The sequence below is a fragment of the Eleutherodactylus coqui genome, chromosome 1 (genome assembly GCF_035609145.1).
Source record: "Eleutherodactylus coqui strain aEleCoq1 chromosome 1, aEleCoq1.hap1, whole genome shotgun sequence".
NCBI classification, from domain to species: domain Eukaryota; kingdom Metazoa; phylum Chordata; class Amphibia; order Anura; family Eleutherodactylidae; genus Eleutherodactylus; species Eleutherodactylus coqui.
In genome coordinates, this window is record NC_089837.1 from 521,776,159 (window position 1) to 521,799,933 (window position 23,775).

Consider the following 23,775-nt stretch of genomic DNA (forward strand, 5'->3'; position numbering starts at 1 on the left):
TTTGAACTTCTGAACTTTTCTGTTTTTATATATTTTTTTTTCAAATTCAAAATTTCAGAACACAAATTTGGACGTTGTCATTTTAAGTTAAATAAATAAAGCAATTAAATTTCCTCTTAAATAGGAGACGGTTTCTCTAAGACTCTGGGATCGGGAATATATTAGCTGTTTCATAGGTTTTATATAAAAAGTCCACTTTGTGTTCTCCGGGAGTATTTCAGGCCTCTCATATCTTGTGCTGCTGCTGTTGGTCGTCTTGCTCGGTGACATCAGATACACGATGGGGGTCACCGCGGAAGGTCTTTTCCTGCACAATACAAAAGGGTCCATCCAAATACAGCGCCCCCTATCGTGTTATAAACGGGACTCTGCCCTCACAGGTAGTCATCCTCGCTGGACAGTGAGTTTGAACCTTCAGTCTCCGAATCAGATGAGATTTGGGATTCAGCCCTGCTCATGTTCCAGACTTGGGGGGAGAACGTCTTGCCCCAGCTACACGGATACCCCACAGAATGCAGGCAGTGAATTAAGTTGACCACAAGATGCCAATGTTGTTTCTCAGTTCACTTGCTGCCTTTAGCTCCTCGCTGTTTGCTCATGGAGGTCAGCATCTGGCTGATGTAGGAGGTCAGCAGGTCGTCCATCTTGTAGCCCTGGCAGATAAAAGACCATGAAATTTATTATTTTTGTCATCCTGATTGGTGACCACTAGGGGCGCTCTAAAGGCCCTTATAGACGGAACGATTACTATCCATTCAATAGCCAACAAAAGAATGATGAAAGATAATTCATTCACTTATCGTTCATTTTATGCAAGCATGAAAATCATTGTACATCACGGGAAGTTGGAGGTTAAAGTGAAATGCTACACATCTACAGCATGTAGAAGGCGCAGGCTCAGAAGTAGATGACAATTGTGACTGACAGTCGGACTCCTGCTGCAACAGCAGGGATCAGTGAGCATTCCCATCCTCACTGTTAACCTCATACACGTCGCAATCAACATTGATCGTGGCATGAAAGGGTTAACCGAGGGAGGGCACTCAATCTGGGATGTCATTGCCATGAAATTGCAGACAGCAGATGGGTCTCAGTGCAACCGGACACCAGTCAATGGTCTCTGGGTCTGCCATGGCTTTTCATAGCAGAAATACTGATAATTCACTGCAGTATTTCTGTACTGCAGTGTATTATCATCTGAATAATCTTGAGATTGCAGGTTCAAGTCCCCTACAGAGACATAAAAAATATATATTTTTTTTAACAAATAAAAGGACTTTTTGTATTGCTGCATTTGTGATTACCCTATAATCAATTTAATACACTTTTATTGCGCACAAAAAGCATTTTTTTTCTTGTAAATTTTGTCTTCCAAAAAAATGCAATAAATCTGATAAAAAAAAGTTGTGTATACCCCAAAACGGTACAAATAAAAACCACATCTCATCATATGAAAGAAAAAATTATACAATTTTGGTATCATCACGATTGTACCAACTTGCAGAAAAAAAAGTTGTGTGTCGTTTATACCAGACGAAGACCGCTGTAAAAACAAAATGCCAAAATTGATGTTCCCTCAAAAAAGTAATCAGTTACACCGCCAAAATGGTAAAATGGAAAAATAAAACTATGGCTTCTGAAAAATGCTGAAAGTACCAAAACATCATATCTTTAGGACTAAACTAGGTTGAAGCCTTAAGGGATAAAGACTCTAGTAGTGTGAAACACGTCAGACCAACTAGTAAAGATTTGACATAAAGATAAGATCTGCTTAGCCTTGGTTCATTCATGAAAGGTTCCTACTTGCCCGCTGCGCCCGGCGAGTAATGGCCATGGTGAGCTGAAAGGTGTTGGGTTACTTGGAGCTCCCAAGATGTAGAGCGGTCGTTCACTTACCAGCGAGGTCTCACACAGCAGTTTGCTGCCTCTCACCAGATTCCCGATGGTTATATGGAAGTACGTGTTCCCACTGCTCCAGTTAGAGATCTTTGTGAATGGATGTGTGGCCAGAATGTCCTGCAAGAGAACCCAGAGGCTGAGATTAGAGGAGCGGTACTGCGAGATACAGTAGGGACACTATGGGTTTGGTAGGAAGCTGGAGAAGCCCATGAAATGCATGGAGAACACATACGATTGTAGATGTTAACATATGCTAAAGTGCCTGCTAGAGGCCGAAGGGTTCGAAGCCCTGATGCTAACTTTTTGCATTCTATCGCATACACTGTAGTTCTTTTGGTTTTTGCATTGGCACCTAGTAAGATTTTTATTCTCACTTTTCCAGTAGCTAAGAGTCCCTAAAATAAGGGATGTAGAAAACAAAGAATTGTGTGGGAACCACAGCTGTAAGTGTTAGGGGCGCTGCGAGTGTGTCATATGGGAACGACAAAAGGAAAAGCTACACCATGCATAAAGCCCACACCCAAATATGAAGAAGAGGGTATTTTATTATGAAGCACACAAAGACAGAGTTATGATACAATTAAAATGAGGGATGGGCTGAGTGAGGTGTTAGATAAATATCTGATGGGAGCAAATGTTTGTGTATAGAGGAAGGGCAAGCAGGGAGAAGGTGCCAACAACTGAACTGTTAGTGAACAAGAAGGTGACTGTGGGATTGGCCCAGGAGTCATAGAAAAGGCCTGAAGGGGGAATCAAACACCTGACCCTTCTGTCCCGGCTAGCAAAACCTAGAAGCATAATGGCGCTTTATACCTCAGGTTCAGGCTAGGGCACAACCTGCAGCTATCACTGTGGAGATGGGACATCATCGTGATTGCAAGGGGAGGAAGAGAAAGTGGTGCTGTGCAAAAATATTGTGCTTTATGGCCACCCATTTATATAGGACACACCCCAACATAAGATATATGAATCACAAATACATATAAACCAATAAGAATCAATAAAGACCACATACTAGACCCTCTAGACAAATACAGACCCCAAACCAGGCAGTATAAATAAATACAGACCCCAGACCAGACCCCCTAAACTAATAGACTCCAGAACCCTAAACTAATACAGACCCCAGAACCCTATATTAATACAAATACCAAACTAGACCCCCTAAACAAATACAGGCTCCGAATCAGACCTTCTAAAAAAATCAGATGCTAGACCAGACCCCCCCTAATTAAGTAGTCTCCCTAAAAAATATAGACTCCAGACCAGACTCCCTAAACTAATACAGACTCCAGACCAGACCCGCTTAATAAGTAGTCTCTCTAAAAAATAGAGACCCCAGACAAGACCCCTAAACTAACAGACTACAGACCAGACCTCCTAAACGAATACAGCTGCCAAACCAGACCCCATCAACTAACACAGACACATAAGTAAATACAAACCTCCGACCAGACTCCTAAATAAATGTCTTCCAGACCAGACCCCCTAAACAAACACATACACCCACCCATACCAGAAATACAGACCCCTAGATCAAATGCCCAACATGTAGATGTTCCGAGACTTCCTAATTAAACATGGACCCCAGACCCGCTAAAGATTACAGAGCCCAAACTAGACCCCCTGTTTACAGACCCCAGAGCAGAGATTCACATATTCACCTCTCCCCATTCCTGTGTCACTCCACAACCAGGCACTGCTCAGGAGTAAAGAGAAGTGCAGGAAAGGGGTATTTGAGGCACCCCAAAAATATGCCAGCTCTTCTGGGCAATTCCCCCTTATTTTGTGAGTTTCCTGGACCTTCAGAGCGCTGGCAGGTATAATATAAGGGTACCTGACTATATACCGTACCTTTGTTTTCGGATCTATCAAGCTGACGCCATATTTGTTGATCGCTATCAGGAGGATTTCAGGGAAGTGCGGCTCAGTGGTTTGCTGAAGAAACAGAAGGAAAAATAAAGTTATTCCTGGATGCGAACTAGAATTTCTCCTGTGAAGCCCTTTATCGGACACCCAGCCCTACAGCAAACCCAATGCTGACTTTCCTTTTAAAGAGTACCTGTCATGGCCTCATGTGCTGCAGTCTGTCCTCTGTACAGGCTCTTCTTATATTCAGCTCTCAGCACTGTGAATGTGTCAAGTGGGCGGTCCCTACCATGTACTGTCAATGGGTGACGGTCAGTGGTTGGGATCATCCTTTTGACACATTCTCAGTACCAAAAGCCAAATCTAGAGAGACCCTGTGCGGAGGAAGAGGAGTATGAAGAAAATAAAGATGCAGTTGGTGTCAGCAGGGCGACGGCTGCAGAAATATACAGCCAGCTCCGCTGACATGAGATTTTGTTTTACTGTTTTCGTTAACCCTTTGCAATCCAATTTTGGTTTCAAGGTTTCCTAGGGAGCTTTCTCTTTCTGCCATTATACAATGGTGCCATCTGCTGGCTAGACCAGTACTGCGGTATGGAACATGCTGGAGAGGCCCGTGACAACAGAGCGGCCAGTAATATACAGTAAGAATACCCTGCCGCACGTCTTCCGCATCGGAGCTGTACAGCCTTCAATCAGAATGTCTTCAGACATCAGACAGTGGATTGGAAAGGGCTAAAGGGGTTTTCTAAAACTGAACTAACTGTCCTTAGGATAGGTCATCGATAGTTGATGGACGGGGGTGTGCTGCTCAGGATCTCCACCGATCAGCTGACTGAAGAGATCGTGGTGCTCAGGTGAGTTCTTAGGCCTGTGACATCATGTCCTAGCAGCTTAGTCCCATTCAAGTGATTGGAATTGAGCTGCTATAGTAGGCAAAGCCACTATGCAATGTACAGTACTGTGCCTGGTATGGACTTAAGTGACAGGAGCACTCACCCAAACGCGACTGTCACTTCAATCAGTTGATCAGCAGGGATCTCACCCACCAATCAACTATTGATTATCTATCCTGAGGGCAGTTTTCAGTATACAGAGCAGGAAGCACACACTGCAGTGGCTGGGCACAATTACCATTGAAGTGAATGGGAGCTGTGACTGCAATACTATGCTGGGCCACTGTAAAGTGTACAGAGCTGTCTGCTTCCTGCCCTGTACACCAAAACAGGGGCCCAACAAAAGCTTATTGCCCGCTGTACCAGACAGCTCTCCCATACCAATCAACTATTGATGATCTATCCTGAGTATAGGTCATCAGCCTTTCAGAGATGGAAAATAATTTAAACTGTGTCTTAGAGTACCTTGACCTCAAAGAAAGCTGAACCAAATGTTGGCCACTTAAAGATGATCTTCAGAAAGGCAACCTTGGCTTCCTCCCGCGTCTTGCCAGCGTGTTTATTGAAATAGGCAATAATGGACTGTAGGGTGGAAACAAAGAAGGATCTTCGTATCATTGAGTAACGTGACCTCCTGTCTCTCGTTTACTTGGACGAGGTTTAGTCCAGATTAAACCTCCTACTCACTCTCTTCCAGTCATCTGGATTTAATTGCCGGATTAAGTCTTGTGGAACCAACTCCTTCAGCATCTTGGGAATGTTTGGGAAATAGGATTTGTCATCTTCGTACTTAACTCTGTAGATGAGAGCAGCGAGCTGTAGGACGTCTTCCCGGGTGCACTTGTGGTAACCACGCAGGTACTTTGGAAGCTCCTAAGGAGGACAATTGTGGAAGGCATTAAATCAAGGCCATGTTTTCTTCCTACATTGCATTAGTTTACAGGGCTACAAGTTTGGAAGAACATCGTCTTGTGTCCAGCTGCCCACTCACTACTCCATATTCCATAAGCCAGGACAAACATATAGCAAGAATCAATACCTGGTAGTAATGGAAGATGGAATCCGCCATCGAGTCCTTCCCAGGAATAGTATTAGTCCATAATTTCTTCATAAAGAACACTTGATAGGTGAGAGAAGGCACAATACCTGCAGTACACAACACAGAATGACAAGTAATAACCGGAAATGTGCTCAGACTGCTGGAGCACTCATTCCAAACCTTATATATAGGGGGCAGTATTATACCAGCTATATTCTTGTACATTAAGGCCGCCTGCACACGAGCGGAAATCCCGCCGCGGGATTTCCCGCGGGATTTCCGCCGCTGAAAGTTTGCATAGGAGTGCATTAAAATACGCACTCCTATGCAGACGGCTGCGGTTTGGCCGCGCGAAATCTCGCGCGGCAAACAAACCGCGGCATGTTCTAATTTTCTGCGGGGCACGCACTCACCCAGCCGCCGGCTCCGGTCTGCGCATGCGCCGGCTGCGCGGCAGCCGGCACATGAAAGAGCCGGGGCCGCCAGGCGCGGGTGAGTACGCGCTCGTCCCTGCAGGCGCTCGGGTCGGATCGCGCGGCGAGAATTCTCGCTGCCGGATCCGACCCGCTCGTCTGCAGGCGGCCTAAGGCAGTATTATAGTAGTTATATTCTTGTACATAGGGGGCAGTATTATAGTAGTTATATTCTTGTACATAGGGGGCAGTATTATAGTAGTTATATTCTTGTACATAGGGGGCAGTATTATAGTAGTTATATTCTTGTACATAGGGGGCAGTATTATAGTAGTTATATTCTTGTACATAGGGGGCAGTATTATAGTAGTTATATTCTTGTACATAGGGGGCAGTATTATAGTAGTTATATTCTTGTACATAGGGGGCAGTATTATAGTGGTTATATTCTTGTACATAGGAGGCAGTATTATAGTAGTTATATTCTTGTACATAGGGAGCAGTATTATAGTAGTTATATTCTTGTACATAGGGGGCAGTATTATAGTAGTTATATTCTTGTACATAGGGGGCAGTATTATAGTAGTTATATTCTTGTACATAGGGGGGCAGTATTATAGTAGTTATATTCTTGTACATAGGAGGCATTATTATAGTAGTTATATTCTTGTACATAGGGGAGCAGTATTATAGTAGTTATATTCTTGTACACAGGGAGCAGTATTATAGTAGTTATATTCATGTACATAGGGGCAGTATTATAGTAGTTATATTCTTGTACATAGTGAGCAGTATTATAGTAGTTATATTCCTGTACATAGGGGGCAACATTATAGTAGTTATATTCTTGCACATAGGAGGCAGTATTATAGTAGTTATATTCTTGTACATAGGAGCAGTATTATAGTAGTTAAATTCTTGTACATAGGGGGCAGTATTATAGTAGTTATATTCTTGTACATAGGGGGCAGTATTATAGTAGTTATATTCTTGTACATAGGGGGCAGTATTATAGTAGTTATATTCCTGTACATAGGGGGCAATATTATAGTAGTTATATTCTTGCACATAGGAGGCAGTATTATAGTAGTTATATTCTTGTACATGGGGGGCAGTATTATAGTAGTTATATTCTTGTACATAGGGGGCAATATTATAGTAGTTATATTCTTGCACATAGGAGGCAGTATTATAGTAGTTATATTCTTGTACATAGGAGGCAGTATTATAGTAGTTATATTCTTGTACATAGGGGGCAGTATTATAGTAGTTATATTCTTGTACATAGGAGCAGTATTATAGTAGTTATACTCTTGTACATAGGGGGCAGTATTATAGTAGTTATATTCTTGTACATAGGGGGCAGTATTACAGTAGTTATATTCTTGTACATAGGGGGCAGTATTATAGTAGTTATATTCCTGTACATAGGGGGCAACATTATAGTAGTTATATTCTTGCACATAGGAGGCAGTATTATAGTAGTTATATTCTTGTACATGGGGGGCAGTATTATAGTAGTTATATTCTTGTACATAGGGGGCAGTATTATAGTAGTTATATTCTTGTACATAGGGGCAGTATTATAGTAGTTATATTCTTGTACATAGGAGCAGTATTATAGTAGTTATATTCTTGTACATAGAGGGCAGTATTATAGTAGTTATATTCTTGTACATAGGGGGCAGTATTATAGTAGTTATATTCTTGTACATAGGGGGCAGTATTATAGTAGTTATATTCCTGTACATAGGGGGCAATATTATAGTAGTTATATTCTTGCACATAGGAGGCAGTATTATAGTAGTTATATTCTTGTACATGGGGGGCAGTATTATAGTAGTTATATTCTTGTACATAGGGGGCAATATTATAGTAGTTATATTCTTGCACATAGGAGGCAGTATTATAGTAGTTATATTCTTGTACATGGGGGGCAGTATTATAGTAGTTATATTCTTGCACATAGGAGCAGTATTATAGTAGTTATATTCTTGTACATACAGGGCAGTATTATAGTAGTTATATTCTTGTACATAGGGGCAGTATTATAGTAGTTATATTCTTGTACATAGGGGGGCAATATTATAGTAGTTATATTCTTGTACATAGTGGGCAGAATTATAGTAGTTATATTACTGTACATAGGGAGCAGTATTATAGTAGTTATATTCTTGTACATAGGGGGCAGTATTATAGTAGTTATATTCTTGTACATAGGGGGCAGTATTATAGTAGTTATATTCTTGTACATAGGGGCAGTATTATAGTAGTTATATTCTTGTACATAGTGGACATTATTATAGTAGTTATATTCTTGTACATAGGGGGCAGTATTATAGTAGTTATATTCTTGTACATAGGGGCAGTATTATAGTAGTTATATTCTTGTACATAGGGTCAGTATTATAGTAGTTATATTCTTGTACATAGGGGGGCAGTAATATAGTAGTTATATTCTTGTACATACAGGGCAGTATTATAGTAGTTATATTCTTGTACATAGGAGCAGTATTATAGTAGTTATATTCTTGTACATAGGGGACAGTATTATAGTAGTTATATTCTTGTACATAGGAGGCAGTATTATAGTAGTTATATTCTTGTACATAGGAGGCAGTATTATAGCAGTTATATTCTTGTACATAGGAGCAGTATTATAGTAGTTATATTCTTGTACATAGGGGACAGTATTATAGTAGTTATATTCTTGTACATAGGAGGCAGTATTATAGTAGTTATATTCTTGTACATGGGGGGCAGTATTATAGTAGTTATATTCTTGTACATAGGAGCAGTATTATAGTAGTTATATTCTTGTACATAGGGGGCAGTATTATAGTAGTTATATTCTTGCACATAGGGGCAGTATTATTGTAGTTATAGTCTTGTACATAGGGGGCAGTATTATAGTAGTTATATTCTTGTACATAGGAGCAGTATTATAGTAGTTATATTCTTGTACATGGGGACAGTATTATTGTAGTTATATTCTTGTACATAGGAGCAGTATTATAGTAGTTATATTCTTGTACATAGGGGCAGTATTATTGTAGTTATATTCTTGTACATAGGGGGCAGTATTATAGTAGTTATATTCTTGTACATAGGGGGCAGTATTATAGTAGTTATATTCTTGTAAATAGGAGGCAGTATTATAGTAGTTATATTCTTGTACATAGGAGGCAGTATTATAGCAGTTATATTCTTGCACATAGGGGGCAGTATTATAGTAGTTATATTCTTGTACATAGGGGGCAGTATTATAGTAGTTATATTCTTGTACATAGGGGGCAGTATTATAGTAGTTATATTCTTGTACATAGGGGCAGTATTATAGTAGTTATATTCTTGTACATATGGAGCAGTATTATAGTAGTTATATTCTTGTACATAGGGGGCAGTATTATAGTAGTTATATTCTTGAACATAGGGGGCAGTATTATAGTAGTTATATTCTTGTACATAGGGGGCAGTATTATAGTAGTTATATTCTTGTACATAGGTGGCAGTACTACAATATTCCTATTCATAAGACGCATAATATAGTATATATTATTAGAGTATTATTGTCACATTTTCTTTTCATTTCCAGGACATGTTTTTGGAGGTCTTCTTACCATCCTTTGATGGTCGGGCTTTCTTTATCCAGTCTGTCAAATGTCGGACAAAATCAAAGAAAAAGTCTCCTTCTGGGACACTTATTACCTGCAAAAAAATATGTAAATATAGAAAAATGTATCTGTGCTAAATACTATTTTAAAGTGTAACTAGACTTTAGAAAAACTTATGACCATAGTAACATGTCAAAATATTGATCAGTGGAAGTCCAGGTGCTACAATAAATAGGCAGAAGGACACAGATGAGTGCCATGCCTATTCAGCTGCTGTGAGTGGTGTACGGACTCTATAGATTTTCTGTACCGCTCTGAGCAGGGACACAAACTGCCACAAGGGCACTCTGGTCAGCTGAGCACTTCTGATTTCATTCTAGTGATTGTTGTGGGTCTCATCGCCTGGGACCTACCAATCAATACTTCGGGCATTTCAGAGCGACATGTCAGTCGTTTTTCTAAAGTTTACGTACTCTAAAAATTCATGCTTAAATTCATGCTACAGTGGTAGAGTATATGTGAGTACTGCCCAATGTAATATACAAATTACTCTCATTTAACGTATCTTTATTGCCTCCTGTGGCCATAACTGGTATTGGAACTTTTTTTTTATTTGGTCAATAATGCTGGCATTACTTTTATAGTAGTCAGAAGTAGAGACTCTACAGCAAACCAAAATCAATAAGTATCCAATTTTCGGGGTCATAGCCGCTTCAAAAGGACTTAACATTAATCCCAACATATGCAATTGATCTGATCACTTTCGGCTTGTTGATGTCCTTCTTTTAAGGGCTCTTCCATGATTACACGCTCTCCTAATGTTAGCTCCTCAATACCTTAAGACGACCAGCCAAAGAGTTAACACTGAGAGACCCACACAACCTCATTTCATTCGTGACCCCCTCCCGCTCGCTCAGTTCTTACCTTATCAGAGATCTTCACAAACAGACTGAAGCCTTCTGGGGATTTCAGAAGCAACCGGTTAGCAATATCTTGGCAGAAGTCCTTGGCTTTGGTGCTCGACTCCACTTCAAACGCCTGTAAGAGAAGAAGCGGTGTGAACGTCCGTGGTGATACGTTGGGATAATATTCTATCTTGCAATGTCTTGGGAGTACAAAGCCAGGAAAGAAACCAGTTGGATCCCATCACCAGCATTACAGTGAGGCTTTGTAGTCCATGCAAGATGCTGGAAATGGGTCGGGAGGGGGCGAAATATGACCGATACGAAAAAGCTAAGATCTCATGGATCGTCTTGTGGTGACGCGTTTCGCACCAATATTTTCTTGCTGTTCTTCAGACTGGGCTCATGTTCCATGCTCTGATTGGCTACATGTTGGCCTTTGCAAACTGTACTGCTACAGATCGATTGGCACGTTTACCACTCACATCGCCTCGCAAGGCATTAATAGCAAATGTACATTATGTAGCCACAATTGCAATGTGTCTCAGATACAAGAAAGTACAATATTTTTTATATTAATTGTTATGAAACAAACAAAAAAGTGACCAGTACAGAATGTGCATACAAGGCAGATGATAGAAAGGTCTTAAAGGGGTTGTAACGCAATTACAAGTTATTCCCTATCAACAGGATATCCACAGCATAGGGGATAACTTGCTGACCGTTGGGGTCTCGCCATTATGATCCCTGCCAATCTCAACAATGGAAGTCCCGTATCCAGAGGCGTAACTTGAAGCTTCTGGGCCCCAATGCAAAATCTGTAACAGGGCCCCCAACTATAATGCTTTATTCATAGTACTGGGCTCCCTATATGGAGAGGAGAGGCCTTATGGGCCCCCTAAGGCTCCTGGGCCCGGGTGCAACCACATCCCCTGCATCCTCTATAGTTACGCCAGTGCCCGTATCCCCCATCCCCCTCACTGTGGGCTTACTACACCCCCGAAGTAAGGAGGAGACTGAATGGAGTGCTGGTTGTGTAAGCGCGCCAACGCTCCATTCACTTTCAATGTGCTTGCCGAGATACCAGAGTGGCATGTGTTCGGGTATTTCCGTCGGCCACATTGAAATGAATTGAGCGCCAACCTTGCATGCTCAACCAGCCCTCCAGTCATAGTGACATCACTGTGCGGGAAAAAGTGAGCCCCACAATGACAGGCAGAGCGGGACATGGGAGACCCCCACCGATCAGAAATGTATCCCCTATCCTGTGGGCATCCTGTGGGGGGTAACTTGTGATTGTGGTACAACCCCTTCAATTCAATGCAATTGCTCAAATTTCCTGGGCAAAGTAACAAATTGGAGTCCCGTAAAGAGAGAGAAACAACAACAGCAACCAAAAAATAACAACTTAAAAAATCAGATATCCAGAAACTTCTATGAACGTCTCATATTGTGGAGGCCGTTACCAGAACAAAGAATAGGCAGACAGGTAAGGTCGCTGCAGACATCTTTTTGCTTTCACTTTCATTTCTCATTCCCATTTTCGAAAAAAGTCTTAACTTTTTTTAAAATTCTTCCGGCAACAAAGCTCCATGGGGGAAGGGGCGTAACTATAGGGGATGCTGTTGCACCCGGGCCCAGGAGCTTCACGTTACGCCTCTGCCATCAGGGCTTGTTCCTTGTGGGACGGGTTGTATATTTTGTTGGTATCATTTAGCCCACCTTATAATGTATTAGGAAATGTAAAAAAAAACACTAAAAAAGTGGAGTGAAATGAAAATACAATTTTGTCATTTTTTGTTTTTATTGTGTTAAAATGTTTACAGTTTTTTATAATGTACTACTTTAAAAAATATTATATCTTAAAAAAAATAGCTTTCTGTCGTCATCTTTTGACCCCCCGAATTTTTTTATTTTTCTAACAATGGTGCAGTGGGAAGGGAAGGGGTTAAAGTACTGCAGGACGGTGTGCATTTTGTTGTGTTTTTAACTGCAGAGTGCCTTCTGTGAAACGTTTTGCAGAATTTTTTGCATTTTTTCTGCAAACTTTAACTACAGAATTGTATCTCATGTATGATAGAAATCCGCAACAACCATTCTGCAAGATGCCCTTATTTCTGCAGCAAAAAGCTTTTTCACAGAGGAATTTAATCTTACAGTCTTGAAGTAAAGACGGACGGATTTTAACCCTTTCCACAAGGGCTTACTCTTTTTCTGCCGTTATACAATGGTGCTATCTGCTGGCTAAAGCCAGTACTGCATGAGGTGACCCGCAGGATAGGCTCTGACAGCCGAGAGGCTGGCAATATACAGTAAGAGAACCCCGACGGACGTCTTCCAACATCGGAGCTGTACAGCCTTAAATCATAATGTCTTAAGACGTCAGACAGTGGATTGGAAAGGGTTAACAGCTGCAGAATTCAAGGTCCGAAGGGTCAACATTGTAAATGTCCGCATGGACTAAATCTGCCCTGTGTGAAAACACCATGAAAGTCAATGGTTTTGTTCAAGGTTCTGTCTGAATACTGTATTCGTCCACTCAGACAGAACCCCGAGACACAAAGCCATGACGACTACATAAACGCTGCGAGCCCGCGGCCCGGGTTATGTCATGTACTGCATATGCTCCAGTAGGGCCGGCTCTTTTACTCTTCCCTCTTCTTACCTCATCCGTGTCATCGGGGAAGTACACTTTGTGGAATATTTGGGTAGTTTTATGTTGAATAGCCTCCACTTCAACCAAATGCGGAGGATATTTTCTGGAGCCGTTCCTGACATAGAAAGAAATAAACAGAACCTTGAAGGTCAGATATTAGTAGCCGCTAACGAACATATTGCAGTCTACAAACAGAAATGACTAAACCTGCCTAACCTCTTAGTGAGGGGGCCTATGGTGGCCATAAGGACGCAACCATTTTGCGGGGATTTTTATTGTGTCTTTATTGTGTCTCCAGTAGTAATAGTGACCCTCATTGTAGCCCTAGTAGTACCAAGGACTCACACAGTGGCCCCAGTAGTAATAGTGACCCTCATTGTAGCCCTAGTAGTACCAAGGACTCACACAGTGGCCCCAGTAGTAATAGTGACCCTCATTGTAGCCCTAGTAGTACCAAGGACTCACACAGTGGCCCCAGTAGTAATAGTGACCCTCATTGTAGCCCTAGTAGTACCAAGGACTCACACAGTAGCCCCAGTAGTAATAGTGACCCTCATTGTAGCCCTAGTAGTACCAAGGACTCACACAGTGGCCCCAGTAGTAATAGTGACCCTCATTGTAGCCCTAGTAGTACCAAGGACTCACACAGTGGCCCCGGTAGTAATAGTGACCCTCATTGTAGCCCCAGTTGTAACAAGGACTCGCACAGTGGCCCCAGTAGTAATAGTGACCCTTATTGTAGCCCCAGTTGTAACAAGGACTCACACAGTGGCCCCAGTAGTAATAGTGACCCTCATTGTAGCCCCAGTAGTAACAAGGACTCACACAGTGGCCCCAGTAGTAATAGTGACCCTCATTGTAGCCCCAGTAGTAACAAGGACTCACACAGTGGCCCCAGTAGTAATAGTGACCCTCATTGTAGCCCCAGTAGTAACAAGGACTCACACAGTGGCCCCAGTAGTAATAGTAACCGTCATTGTAGCCCCAGTAGTAACCAGGACTCACACAGTGGCCCCAGTAGTAATAGTGACCCTCATTGTAGCCCCAGTAGTACCAAGGACTCACACAGTGGCCCCAGTAGTAATAGTGACCCTCATTGTAGCCCCAGTAGTAACAAGGACTCACACAGTGGCCCCAGTAGTAATAGTGACCCTCATTGTAGCCCCAGTAGTAACAAGGACTCACACAGTGGCCCCAGTAGTAATAGTGACCCTCATTGTAGCCCCAGTAGTAACCAGGACTCACACAGTGGCCCCAGTAGTAATAGTGACCCTCATTGTAGCCCCAGTAGTAACAAGGACTCACACAGTGGCCCCAGTAGTAATAGTGACCCTCATTGTAGCCCCAGTAGTAACAAGGACTCACACAGTGGCCCCAGTAGTAATAGTGACCCTCATTGTAGCCCCAGTAGTAACAAGGACTCACACAGTGGCCCCAGTAGTAATAGTAACCCTCATTGTAGCCCCAGTAGTAACCAGGACTCACACAGTGGCCCCAGTAGTAATAGTGACCCTCATTGTAGCCCCAGTAGTAACAAGGACTCACACAGTGGCCCCAGTAGTAATAGTGACCCTCATTGTAGCTCCAGTAGTAACAAGGACTCACACAGTGGAACCAGTAGTAATAGTGACCCTCATTGTAGCCCCAGTAGTAACAATGACTCACACAGTGGCCCCAGTAGTAATAGTGACCTCACTAGTATCTGCACTGCATACAGACCAGTGTCCGCGTGCAGGAACGCAGATACTGGGGGGAGAGGTCAGAGACTGATGATAGCGCAGGAGCCGTCTGACCTGAGCTGCGGACTGAGTGAGCGCACTGCTTGTAGGGTTGCTACCCAGCCAGCTTGCAGCTGTGAATTACTTTTTACTGGTAATTAATATAGTCGGTAAAAAATAAATCAAATAAACCTCATGGAAGGGGCGCAGCGGCCCCAAGCCGTTTTGAGCAAGGGGCAGGGCCTAATATAAATGCCAAATTACAACTTGTGTATGCCAGAGGACTGGTATAAAGCTCATAATACATATTCTGTAATTAAGCTTTGTAAATACTTTGAATAGTCATCCTGAAATACGTCGCATTTTCTACCCCAGTTACATCCAGAGCTGCATTCAAAATTCTACCGAATGCAATCCTTAACTGCATACATTAAATCCTATAATGATCTGCACATTGGTGAACTGCATTATAGAAGTAGAGTAGTGAGGAGAATGGAGGGTAATGTACTCTAGTCTATTGCATGGTGACGGTAGACCATTCTTGGCACAGACACTGAACCAGCAGGGGGCAGCAGGGGGATGTAAGCTATAGTTATGTTTGTGTTGTGATTTTCGTTTATAATTGAAGCCACACCACTCTGCCCATCTATCCCACGAGGGACATCGGTGACTTATAATGGAGTCTGTCCGGTTCTGCTGAAGTGTCCATCGTAGGAGTAGAATGAGAAGATCTGGGAAAGGCACTTACCGGAGGGCTCTCTGCAGCCGGTGCATGCAGTCTGACGCCAAGGCGTGCTGCTTCCGGGACTGGATGAACCTCTGTACATGGGGTAGCAGCACATTACTGGGTGGAAAGAGGCCGGTAGCCAACCACAGCAGCTCCCAGCCCTTCTCTTCACTGTACCTAAAACGACATGTTCAGCATTAAAGGGGTGGTCCAATATAGAAATCCCTTTTCCATACACCCTATTAGAAAACTCTAAGCTAATAGAAAGGAATCCTTTGTTCCGGACCCTCATCTTTTGGCCAAAGTGGTTATAAAGAGCATCTCTCTTGCTCTATTCTGTCCTGCATTACACAAACAATACATTGATGTTAATGGGTACTGTGCAATGCTTCATTTCACCTGTGGAGGCACTGCAGGGAAATTGAACATTTACTATCAGATTACAGTTGATCATTGGGGTCCAAGTAGCAGGAAACGGTGCGATCAGCTTATATTTGGAGGCCTTTTCTAACAAAAAAAAGGATTGCCGTATGCTCATTTAGCCTCTCACTAACGTCATTGGCCCTTCGCCATGAAATAACGGAGGGCCAATGGATTGCCATAGCAACTGGATGCCAGTCTCTAGCTTCCAGGACAGCTACGACTAGTATTGACAAGGAAACCCGATGATACACTGCAGTACAAAAGTACTATTGTGTAGTCTATTATCTAAGTGATAAGATCACAGGTTCAAGTTCCCTACAAGGAGCATAAAAAAGTAAAAACAAACAGCAAAAAAAATCCGCCTCATTAAAAAAAATGGGTTTTTTTGTTCATTTTGCCTTTCAAAAAACACGATAAAAGTGATTTAAAAAAAATCATATGTACCCCAAAATGGCACCAATTAAAACTACAGCTCATCACACAAGAAATAAGCCCACATACAGTTCAGTCCATAGAAAAATAAAAACGTTCAGGGTCTTTGAATGCAACAATGCCAAAAATAAATTATTTTCCAAAAAAAGGGTTTATACTGTGCAAAAGTAGAAAAACAAAAATGATATAATTTTGCTATCATTGTAATTGTACCGATCTGCAGCAAAAAGTCATCATCTCATTTACATCACATAATGAACACCGTAAAAGAGAACCCAAAAAACACAATTCATTCATCCCCTCCCCCCCAGAAATGGATAGAAGCCATACCTCCAAATGTCACCAATAAACTACGGCTCGCCATGCAGCGCACAAACCCTCATATGGGAATGGAAACATAAAAAAGTTGTCACTTTTGAAAAGTTGAGATGTAAATCCCCCAAAATGTTTGCGTCCTTAAAGGGGTATTTCAGGCAATTTCAACTATCCTTTGGAGATATCATCAGTAGTTAATGGATGGGGAATAGAGATGAGCGAGTATACTCGCTAAAGGCAATTGCTCGAGCGAGCATTGCCTTTAGCGAGTACCTGCCCGCTCGAGACAAAAGATTCGGGTGACGGCAGCGGGCAGGGAGCGGCGGGGGAGAGCAGGGCGGAACGGAGGGGAGATCTCTCTCTCCCTCTCTCCCCCCGCTCCCTCCTGCTGACTGTCGCTACTCACTGCTCCCCCGCGCCGGCACCCGAACCTTTCGTCTCGAGCGGGCAGGTACTCGCTAAGGGCAATGCTCGAGCAATTGTCTTTAGCTCATCTCTAATGGGGAACTGTCAATCCGCAGATGGGTGCACCCTTATCATCAGCAGTCAGGGCAGGAAGTGAGAACACTGGCCTCACTCCCATGGAAATCAATGGCAGCGCCACACTCTTATGTAGTTCCTGCTTTTCTTTATGGTCAGGACAAGACATCCAGTTGTGCCCCTAAAAGGAGCAGGAAGACTAATAGAAGCGTAGCGCCCCCATTGATTTCAATAGGAGTAAAGCTGGCGCTCCCACTTCTTGCCCCGACCACTGATGACAACATCTGGCCCATTTCACTGACAGGGAGTTGGATGATCAGTAGATGGACAGAGATCCTGGGTGGCGAACCCCCGTCCATCAACTACTATCCTACCTATCCTATGGATAGATCACCATTTGAAAATGCCTGGATTATCCCTTTAAGTATCAAACTAGGCCCCATTTTTAATGGTCAACTAGAATGAAGGTAAAGACTGTCACCAAGACCTCCGACCTGATGAAGGAGACATCACCGGTTGTAGACACTCACTTGATGTGGTTGTCTGTCAGCTGCTTGAGAATCTGACAGTATATCTCGTCCTTCAGGGGTTCTGCTTTTAAGGCACCTTCAAAGATTTGATCTGTCAGCTCATTGACTGAGCGCATGCGCTTGGATGGATAGTCCCCCATATACTTCAATATGGGTGAACGGGACAAGTCAAGGAATATAAGGACATACATAGTAACATAGCATGTGAGGCCGAATGAAGACAATGTCCATCTAGTCCAGCCTGTTTATCCTCCTATGTTGTTGATCCAGAGGAAGGCAAAAAACCCCAAGAGGCAGGAGCCAATTAGTCCTTTTGGGGGAAAAATTCCTTCCCGACTCCCTAATGGCAATCAGACTGTTCCCTGGATCAACCCATAATAGTTCCTACCTGCCTGTATACCCGTATTAACAATTAACCTAAGATTTATATCCTGTAATATCCTTCCGCTCTAGTAAGACATCAGGTCCCCTTTTAAACTCCTCTATGGATTTTGCCATCACCACATCCTCAGGCAGAGAGTTCCACAGTCTAACTGCTCTTACAGTAAAGAACCCCTTCTGTGTTGGTGATGAAAGCTGCTTTCTTCTAGACGTAGCGGATGCCCTCTCATTACCGTCGCAGTCCTGGATATTAACAGATCATGGGAGAGATCCTTGTATTGTCCCCTCATGTACTTACATAGTTAGGACATGTTGGGATATGACGTCATCTCACTGGTTTTAGCCTTCGCAGGTCTGCATAGGATTAGCCCTCCCGGTGGAGTACAAAGAAGAGAGGGGTCTCATAGCAAAGATCAAAATGGGTCTTCCAATATGGTGCTGGGTTTTTGCCAGTAGAGACAGGGGAGTCTGGTGCTTTACTCCATTTCCTGTGGCCCTTGGGTCAATGCCCGGCGCTCTTGTTTGCTAACAATGCAGTTCCTCTGTATAGGAGAGTCCTGCACAGGTTGTCACCACCTAATAGGATGGGACCAATCTGAACCCTTATCAGATAGATAGTCTGTCCAGATGGTATATACGGTATGTCCTTGAGCCCCCTTTAACCCTTTGCAATCCAATTTTGGATTCAGGGTTTCCTAGGGAGTTTTCTCTTTCTGCCATTATACAATGGTGCCATCTGCTGGCTACAGCCAGTACTGCGGTATGGGACATGCTGGAGAAGCCCTGACAACAGAGCCACCAGTAATATACAGTAAGAATACCCTGCCGCACGTCTTCCGACATTGGGGCTGTACAGCCTTCAATCAGAATGTCATCAGACAGTGGATTGGAAAGGGTTAAAAGAAGATGTCCATTGTTAAACACACTTCATTGTTCCTCTGACTAGTACACTCATTTTTTAACTTTGGGCAAAGAGGAAGAGATGAATATTAGTAAAGGATATCAATGAAAGACATGCAGGCTTCTTGTGAGATCTCGTCACTCATCAGCACCTTCCTCAGGAGGGCTTGTTTGATGGGCTCCCGGGTGTAACACCAGAGCTTGTCCTTCCCTCGGTTCTTGGTGATCATGACCCGACTCAGGGTGTGCTTTGGTGGTGGCCTGAGGAGAAGATCAGAGAATTGATTACTGAGAGCATGGATCGCAAATGATTTGTTAGAGCATACTCTTGTTACAGTCAGTGCATCTATGTGCTCAATGGCCCCTTTATTAGAGCCCCGACCCTGTATGCTAATTCTCCCCGTCACCCCGGAGTGCAGAATAAAATCAGGTGACCAGTTTTCTGTGGATCAGTTTCAGTGTGAATCCACATGAAATGTGAAAATCCAGCGATTTGAGCGACTTCCAACGAGGCCGGTCATCTGTGCTAGACTAGCCGAGGTCTCACTGCCAACCGCAGGGGTTTTCTCTCATGCAACAGTGTGGAGAGTATACAGAGAATGGCGTGATTGAGGAAAACATCCAGGAAGAGGAGATCCTGTGCACAGAAACAAATGGTCCACAAAAGGGGTCAGAGGAGGATGTCAGGAATCATTCTAACCAACTGCACAGTCAAGAGCACCCGAATACAACACTAGAGCTCCAACTAATGTGTCCAAACGCACAATTCTCCATTCCTCAGCACGGATGAGCTATAACAGCAAATGACTAGCGCCATTGTGTCTAAAAGAAACGGAAAGATGAGACTCCAGCAGCAAAAGAGCACATAAATTGTATCACTGAGCAGCGGAGAAACATCTCCTGGTCAGATGGATCCAGATTACTGTTGCTGATGGGAGGGCAGAATTTGGCAGAAGCAGCATGAATCGCTGACCCCTTCCTGTCAGCTGGTCAGAACATGTCAGCACCGCCATCTAATCTGCAGCAACCACAAGAAGCTTCCTGTCCGCAGGGGCCGATATTCCTGCAGAACGATTTTATTACCCAGTCGAATCCACACCACAAGAAATTGTAATAGTTCCCAAGTCCAACGTGCTACTAGATGGGGGTCTGTAATAAAGGGGCCATTCAGCGTGTATATATTTTCAGTTGCACCTTCACTCCATCACAGGAGAAGATATCAGTGATAGATTGCTTCTGCCTTGCATCAGAAGAGCGCAGTGAACGTACATTTATCATGCAATTGCAGCGGGGACACAAAATCCCAGATGCAGCAGAGCTGAAGTTGTCATTTAAGTGCACGACAATAACTTTGTGAGCTGATTTACCTGCAATCCCATGTAAAACCTCATAGGAGTTGTGCCAAATACAATCTACCTCTATAAAGAGACCCATTACATGTTCCATGACTGTGCCGTGACTTCCTAACCTGAAGTAATCATAGGAGAATTCCTCCAGGGTGTACGGCTTCAGCTTCTCCTCGTGCTCCGATGTGGTCATCTGGACAGTCCGCACCACATCCTGCTTCTGGTCCGGGGTCATCGTCACCAGCGTCTGGACAAGAGAGAAATGGTTTTAACGGCCGACGACCCTTCACATTCCTGATCTATAATCTGAGATATCCATCCCTTGATTGTTATCGCATCTCCTTGAAGTCAACGAGGCGCCTTTATCAAAGGAATGCATCAAAAGTTGATGCAATTGACGTCAAACTAACACAAATGGGTGTTCCCAAAATTTGCGCCACATATATTATGGCTATATGCCAATTTTTGGCGCAAAATACTAGGGGGAGATTAGGAGTTTACTAATCCTGTCTAATAGACCGTGCAAACGTAGACTAGAGAGTCTTAAAACGCACCAGGTTTGTGGCAGTGACACGCTGGTGCATCTTCAGACTTCTTCTATTAGTTGGCTTCAATTATGGCAGTTTTTGCACCAAAATGCCTGATACTGCATTTAGGCCATGCCCCTTCTCAATAAGCCACGCCTCTTCTGCAAAGCCAGGTCCCTTTTTTTTTATAGGTAAGATGAGAATAATGCCTAAGAGTCATAATAAATGTCGTCCAAGGCATGTAAGAGAATTTTTTGGCGCAGTTTGTGAGGCAGATTTACTATTGCAAATGTGCCAGTTTTCTGTGCCAAATTGTGCCAAAAAACTGCTATTTCATGCGCTGCACCACATCCATTATATGTTTTAGACACTTTTAGGCACGGGGGTGTGGTTTTATGGAAATGGGAGGAGTTTAGATTGAAAGCAGGCGTGGCCGAATGTTGTGCGCCAAAAATGCACCAAAGTTTTGCAACAAAAAATTGCTGTAAACTAAGCTAATTAATGATGTAAAGTCTGACTGAGGAGTCTAATGACGTACCAGCTTTACCATCCAGCCGAGCCACAGTGATAAAGCTGGTACATTTTAAGACTGTCTATCATGAGACAAGATTAGTAAATCTGCCCAGTCTATTTATTAAATGTTGTAGAAGTTTATTATTTGGAACATCCTGACAAGCAGCCATATTTGAGATTGGACTTCCTTCCTGTATTGTCTGGACAATGGGAGCTAATGGACAGAAAAAGGTCATAGATGCAGTCTCTAAACTGTGACTAAGTACTGCCTCAACCCCCGAGAGTGACAAGGGACCTGGACATAGGGCCTTATCTGTGTGTATAGTGCGACTATCCTGCCTGATCTAGGCCTCCAGCAATACACCAGAGCTGTCATTAACATGATGACCCTCTAATGATAATGAGAGGACTCTGCTCATCCAGTTCCAGTCTATACAGCAAAGCTGACACATAAACCACAGAAATCTGGAAGCTTCACCTTATTGTGACCTTTTGAGGAGTCGGAATGACAAGTACAATATTTCAGGATTTGTGTATAATAACAAAAAATAAAATAGGCCCAAAATGTGAAAAAATAGGTCTGTAATACTAAACGGTCTTAAATAATGCCACTTTCTGATGATGCTCCCTACAGTCTTTCTTTTTCATAAGGAAATTATGGCATGTTAAGAGAACCATAATGGGAACCCAACATGTTCCAAGTCCCCAACGCCAACAGTATTATAAAAGTCTACTAAATTATTAGAGCTTAGTAACTTTGGGCTTCAATACGCTTCTGCACAATTTTAGCACATTTGAACACAAGCTTATGCCAAAAACCTACCACAATCTCTGAGGGCGGTTTGGTGACGCTTGGCATGACGTACACAATCTCAGTTGGAAAGTCTCCTTTTTGCTTTGACCTTTCATTATAGCCATGGGCCCATCCGGCATTCATGATGGATTCCCCGGTGTCCTGGTCCAGGATTATCAGATCTCCCTTCAGAAAACTGAGGAAACCTGAATCTTCTCCGGCTGTGAGGTCAAATAATAGGAACACATGTACTTATTGGATGAATATTGAATATTCTGTATATTTTTGGGGTTCAAGGTGCAAACTTTTGTCTCTGTTTGACCTGGTTACCCTTTGTTTCTGGAAGATGCAGTTACATACTCTTTGTACCTCTCATCTCCTTTTGCCTCATTAAATTCAATGGTTCTCTTCGGGTTCTGTGTGAAGACCGTTTTAGGCTATACCATCAGAACCCCGAGACAGAAAGGGTGGCCTAAACCAGATCTGAACCCAGCCTAGTACCTATCAGTCTGGTCTGAATATAAACGTTGTTATTGTTGTAGCCATTTTCAATGTTTGCAGTTCATTTTTACACCGATGTGCCAGAAGACCTAGGATAGCGGTATGTAAATTGATGATGAAGTGGCGTTACCTTAGGGGACAACTTGGGAACGCCTTGTATAGGTTGTAAATTTTTATCTGGTGAGTGAGGTTGAACACCGGCCATTGTGCTCATGGGAAGGCGATGCAAATTATGGGAGTTCAAACTAAGCATAATACCGGTAGTGTCAGACAGATGGGACATCTCATTTCCAAAGTTGTGTGGACATTTAACATTCCTCGGTCCACAGTGTCACGTGTCTACCGGGAATATATCATGGAAGGCATTGCCACATACAGTGGACAGCGCAGTAGCTGCCCACGCGTGCTCAATGATCCCAACCGGTGGGAACAGACTAGCGACTTCGGCAGAAATCACATCCACATTCAATGCCGGTCAGTGCAGAGCTCTTTAGCTCCCATGGGATGTGTTCTCTTAATGGGTTGTGCATCTCATTGGCTCCTTAACATTGTGAAATGCCCCCCTCCACACACATGGACACAGAGACAGACATACAGTACAATATACAGCGTACATGAAAAAACATCACGAAGATTTATTATAAAGATCCTGGATGTAACAACTTCTGATTATCTATCTAATGCTGGCCTAAATTGCTTCCCAAACTTTTCAGCCTTGGGGCACCCCTGGGGAAAAAAAATGTTACCATGGTGCAATCCTACCAAAAATGGTGAATGGTGCAGATTTTGACTCTAGATCAGCTGTGTATCCGCTGCTGATTTCTTTAGATACAGCGCTCACCTACAAAGTCTTTGGCTGTCAGCGTACTCTTTCGCCCAGTACCAGGCGGGCTGTGTGCAG

The 23,775-nt window shown here is 43.0% G+C and overlaps 1 protein-coding gene across 1 annotated transcript in view; it reads right to left on the bottom strand.

Moving 5' to 3' along the window:
* The window catches only part of MYO7A (myosin VIIA), a 163,417-nt gene continuing 139,642 nt past the window's right edge, over window positions 1-23,775 (bottom strand). Inside the window, exons 36-49 of the mRNA XM_066588272.1 lie at window positions 22,404-22,594; window positions 20,663-20,787; window positions 19,298-19,455; window positions 17,914-18,067; window positions 15,755-15,910; window positions 13,298-13,403; window positions 10,655-10,768; window positions 9,737-9,824; window positions 5,704-5,810; window positions 5,352-5,537; window positions 5,130-5,246; window positions 3,754-3,837; window positions 1,897-2,016; window positions 1-653 (exon numbers count right to left, since the gene is read on the bottom strand). Of these exons, the coding sequence (XP_066444369.1) occupies window positions 564-653; window positions 1,897-2,016; window positions 3,754-3,837; window positions 5,130-5,246; window positions 5,352-5,537; window positions 5,704-5,810; window positions 9,737-9,824; window positions 10,655-10,768; window positions 13,298-13,403; window positions 15,755-15,910; window positions 17,914-18,067; window positions 19,298-19,455; window positions 20,663-20,787; window positions 22,404-22,594 (1,796 nt within the window). The 3' untranslated portion in view covers window positions 1-563. The remainder of the gene's footprint in view (window positions 654-1,896; window positions 2,017-3,753; window positions 3,838-5,129; window positions 5,247-5,351; window positions 5,538-5,703; window positions 5,811-9,736; window positions 9,825-10,654; window positions 10,769-13,297; window positions 13,404-15,754; window positions 15,911-17,913; window positions 18,068-19,297; window positions 19,456-20,662; window positions 20,788-22,403; window positions 22,595-23,775) is intronic.